Source organism: Macaca mulatta, chromosome 15 (assembly GCF_049350105.2).
Source record: "Macaca mulatta isolate MMU2019108-1 chromosome 15, T2T-MMU8v2.0, whole genome shotgun sequence".
Lineage (NCBI taxonomy): Eukaryota > Metazoa > Chordata > Mammalia > Primates > Cercopithecidae > Macaca > Macaca mulatta.
Window position 1 is genome coordinate 53898694 of NC_133420.1, and position 5436 is coordinate 53904129.

The 5436-nt window shown below is 37.7% G+C and overlaps 1 protein-coding gene across 1 annotated transcript; it reads right to left on the reverse strand.

Annotated features, from left to right (window-relative positions):
- Positions 1-4217: 4217 nt before the first annotated feature.
- On the reverse strand, positions 4218-5177 carry OR13F1 (olfactory receptor family 13 subfamily F member 1). Its single transcript, XM_015117172.3, has one exon. The coding sequence runs from the start codon at positions 5175-5177 to the stop codon at positions 4218-4220; it is 960 nt and encodes a 319-aa protein (XP_014972658.3).
- Between the last annotated feature and the right edge of the window lie 259 nt (positions 5178-5436).

Sequence of the window (5436 nt, forward strand, 5' to 3'; positions counted from 1 at the left end):
CAATTCCATTTACAATAGCCACACAAAAAATAAAATACCTAGGAATACATCTAACCAAGGAGATGAAAGATCTCCACAAGGAGAACTACAGAACACTGCTGAATGAAATCACAGATGATACAAACAAATGGAAAAACATTTCATGCTCATGGATTAGAAGAATCAATATTGAAAACGGCCATACTGCCCAAAGCAATCTACAGATTCAATACTATTCCTATTAAACTTCCAAAGTCATTTTTCATGGAATTGGAAAAATTACACTAAAATTCACATGGAACCTAAAAAGAGCCTTGAATACCCAAGGCGAAAGCAAAAAGAACAAAACTGGAGTCATCACATTACCCAACTCTAAAAAGTATACAATAAGGCCACCATAACCAAAACAGCTTGGTACTGGTACATAAACAGACACATAGACCAATGGAACAGAATAGGGAACCCAGAAATGAAGCCACAGACCTACAGCCATCTAATCTTTACAAAGTTGACAAAAACAATGAAGGAAGGACTCCCCATTCAATAAATGGTACTGGGGTAGGTGGCGAGCTACATGCAGAAGAATGAAACTGGACTCCTTTTCACCATACAGAAAAATTTACTCAAGATGGATTAAAGATTTAAATGTAAGACCTCAAACTATAAGAGTCCTTGAATAAAACCTAGCAAACACCATTCTGGACATTGGCCTTGGGAAAGAAATTATGACCAAGTCCTCAAAAGCGATTGCAACAAAAGAAAAATTAAGTGGGACCTAATTAAACTAAAGAACTTCTGCACAGCATAAGAAACTATCAACAGAGTAAACAGACAACTTACAAAATGGGAGAAAAGGTTTGCAAACTATGCATTTGACAAAGGTCTAATATCTAGAATCTATAAGGAACTTAATTCAACAAGCAAAAATGAAATAACCCCATTAAGGAGTAAGGAAAAGACATGAAAAGACACTTCTCAAAAGAAGACATACACGTGGCTAACAAAGATATGAAAAAATACTCAACATCACTAATCACAAGAGAAGCGCAAATCAAAATCACAATGAGATGCCATCTTGTACCAGTCAGAATGGCTGTTATTAAAAAACCAAAGTACAGCAGATGCTGGCAAGGCTGCGGAGAAATGGAAAGGCTCAGAAAGGGAATGCTTAGACATTGTTGGTGGGAATGTAAATTGGTTCACCCATTGTGAAAAGCAGTTGGGAGATTTCTTAAAGAACTTAGAACTACCATTTCACTCACCAATCCCATTACTGGGTATATAACCAAAAGAAAATAAATCATTCTGCTAAAAAGATGTATGCACTCATATGTTCATCACAGGACTATTCACAATAGCAAAGACATGGAATCATCCTAGGTGCCCATCCTAGGTTCCCATGGTGGATTAGATAAAGAAAATGTGGTACATATATACCATGGAATACTAGGCAGTCATAAAAAGAATAAAATCATGCCTTTTGTAGCAACATGGATGCACCTAGAGTCCACTATCCTAAGCCATTTAATGCAAGAACAGAAAACATAGTACCACATGTTCTCACTTGTAAGCGAGAGCTAAAAATTGGGTGCTTATGGCAACAATAGACATGGGGGATAACACAGGGGTAAGGTATGGGTGCAAGGGATGAAAAACTAACTGTTGGGTACTATGCTCATTATCTAGATGACAGGATCATTTGTATCCCAAACCTCAGCATCATGCAATATACCCGTGTAACCTGTATATGTACTACTTGAATCCAAGATAAAATTTGAAACAAAAAAATAAAAATAATAAATCATCCCACTCTGTGTACATAGAGAAAAATATCACATTGTATCCCATAAATGTATACAATTATTATTTATCAATCAATGATAATATTTTTCAAATGTTGTAGTGGTGGGGGCTGCTCATCATGGAATAACGAAGTTGCAATCAGGACACAGTTCAGGATTATGTGTATAGTTCCATCCTTGGGAGGAGAGCAACGAAAACATACTTGGTTTATGTAGAAGTTAACTCCATCTTGGCTTTGTTTGGACAAGATGACTCTTGCAGAAGTACCTGAAATCTGAGGACTTTTTCTAGTCTTGTGGGGGTCCAACCAGGTAGATAAGGTCATTTTGTTATTTTGCTTCTGGACAGCTTGTTGGCTTGTCCTATACTGCAATTGCTAATTTAGTTCATTGCATCCCTTAAAAACACTGATAAATAAAGACGTTGAAGAAGATATCATGTACCTAATACATGCCCACTGGAGCTGATGTAACATAAAACTTTAAATTCAATACAATTTTTATAGGTTTTTTTTCCACCCCTATAAACAAATAAGATGAATTATTGTGTGCTCAATGTTTGTGATTACACGGAATTATTTTTTTTTCTTTTTCTAAAATTGGTATAGAAACTGAGTGGTTAACAGTTTTAACATCCCTTCCTCCTCTTCAGCCATGTAACAGCATCATGCTGTAGTCACTACTGCCTGATCCTGAAATGTTTAAGGATGGAAATAAAAATAACTGTATAGCTTTGATTTTTAATAAAAACTTCCAGTACCTACCTTTGTAGAGATTCTGAATTACTAGAACTGGGAATCTGATACTTGAGTAAGAAAAGTATTCTGATGTGTGCTAGCAGCACTTGGATTAAGATCGCCAGCACAGTTCCTAGTCATTGAATTCTTTCCTTCTACATGGTTTCATTCCTAATCCATTCATCTACAACTGGGTAATTCCTTGCAAGCTCTGTCTTGCTCAGGCTGGAACCTCTTGTAATAACCATCTGTAATTGCATCATGTTCTCTAAACCTAAGGATTAGGAAGGTTATATGTATGCAGCCAGAGGTACCTTCTCCCTAGGATAAAGCCGTCACCCACATAAATTCAAGGAACCTTCTCTGATAAAGAACTAATGTGTGCACATTGGCCTCAATATTCTATAGCTCCAGAGAGGGTGGAAAAGACAAGAAAAAGTACATCAATATGTAACATTGGTAAAATTATAATTTATGTAATTTTGCTCACATATATTAGATATATTTATGAATCTGTTTCTATAATATGTATGTGCATTAATATATTATTTATCCTGCAATGCAATTTCACTCCTCATCTTTAATTAATTGGTCAATTCAGCACGCTTTAAGAAAAATGATAACATGATAGGTGTGTGTTGATGAATTCACTGAGACAATCAAAGTACAATATAAGTATATTCTAATCTTATATCCACAGATACTTCAGGATCAGCCAATTGGACTTCTATTCCACCTCATACATAGGATTACAATAGTGCAACCCTTGTTATGTATTTGCGCACACACAGATATTTAGTCATCCCCCACATATACATTCCAAATAAACAAAATCACTCAGCCGGTGTGGCGGCTCACGCCTGTAATCCCAGCACTTTTGGGAGGCCGAGGTGAGCGGATCACGAGGTCAGGAGATCGAGACCATCCTGGCTAACAAGGTGAAACTCTGTCTGTACTAAAAATGCAAAAATTAGCCGGGCATAGTGGTGGGCACCTGTAGTCCTAGCTACTTTGGAGGCTGAGGCAGGAGAATGGCATCAACCCAGGAGGTGGAGCTTGCAGTGAGCCAAGATCGCGCCACTGCACTCCAATCTGGGCAACAGAGTGAGATTCCGTCTCAAAAAACAAAACGAAACAAAACAAAATCACTCATATTTCATTACATCTAAAGCCATGTTTTTTCCACTTTAACATGTTGGAAACTAGGGAGAGTTCCAAAATTGATGCTGTTTTGGTTTTACAAATTTATTAGGGGTGTGTGTGTGCATGTGTGTATACTTTGAGTTGTATCCATACTAATTAAAAAATATAGATTTCTTTTTAAATTGAGGGGAAATTGTGAATCATTTGAAGTAAACTATTTCAAAATTTACTAGGCTCACAATTGTATAGTTTTTGTGTATTGTTATGCTTATGTCACAGCTGGACACTGAGATGCTACAGAAAGTAAATATGAAACAGTAGACAATTATCTAATTTTAATGTTATACTAGTGTTCAATAAATGCTAATTGCTTTCCTGGAAACATAATTTATTCTTCATAAACGATCTGTTAATATGAAGTTTTACTTGCAAGACAAATCAGAATACGGGACATAATAGTAAACTTCTATTGAAAGTAAGTATTTTCCAGGGTTGGTTTAAGTAAACTATTGTGCAGTTTTCTGGGTAATGTTGATTTTCTAGATGAGTGTGATTGTTATTTGAGGATGGAAATGCAGGCGGTATTAAAAGGATTTCTAATCAGCAATTTTTTCAAGGCCACTTTCACCTCTTTGTTCCGTAGACTATAGATGATAGGATTCAACATGGGGGTTAGTCCAGCACATACCAAAGCCATAAATTTATCTATTTCCTGTGAATCTACGGCAGAGGGCTTCAGGTACATGGAGAGAGCTGTACCATAGAACAAAACTACCACCATCAGGTGGGCTGTGCACGTTGAAAAGGCTTTACTTCGGCCTTCCACTGAACTGATTCTCAGGATACTGGTGAGGATAAATGCATAAGAGATACAAATGAGTAGCATTGGCAGGGGGAGGAGAAGTACACTGATCACCAGCATGATTAACTGCACCAGGGAGGTGTCCACACAAACCAATTTCAATACAGCCAGAATTTCACAAGTGAAACGATTGATGATACTATTACCACAGAGAGACAGTGGCAGCACAGACATCGTTTCCACCAGGGCAGTGAGACAGCCTGTCATCCAGCAGCCAGCTGCAATCTGCACACAGGTTCTCCTATTCATGATGACAGGGTATCTCAGGGGGTTGCAGATGGCCACATACCGGTCATATGCCATCATGGACAGGAGTACACACTCAGTGGAGCCCATGGCAAGGGAGAGGTACATCTGAGTGGCACATCCTGAGAATGAAATAGTGTTTCTCCCTGAAACAAAGTTTGCCAGCATTGGAGTGAGCGCAGAAGAGGTGTACCAGATGTCCAGAAAGGAGAGATTGCTGAGGAAGAGGTACATAGGGGTGTGGAGGTGGGAATCTGGGATGGTGATGGAGATCAGAATAACATTGCCCAGTAAGGTGATGAGGTACATCAGCAAGCACACCACAAATATGATGACCTGAACTTTAGGGTACTGAGAAAATCCCAGGAAGAAAAATACTTTTACAGATGTCCAGTTTGCCAGGAACATTTTTTTATGTTATGTTCATCCTGCCTAGAAGGATTAATGTCGCACATATATAAAACGTAACCCCCTCCTTCACATATCTGGCATGTTTTATTTATATGAACTTGTGGTCGGTTCTTAAATGGTTCTCTAGGTTAGTGATAGTAATATTTGTTTGAAGAAATATGTCACTAATAAGAAAAATTTAAGCAGGAAGTCAACAGATACATCCTTAAAATATTACTTTTGCTGTAAGATTTTCTTTTGGCAATGTGAGGGTAGG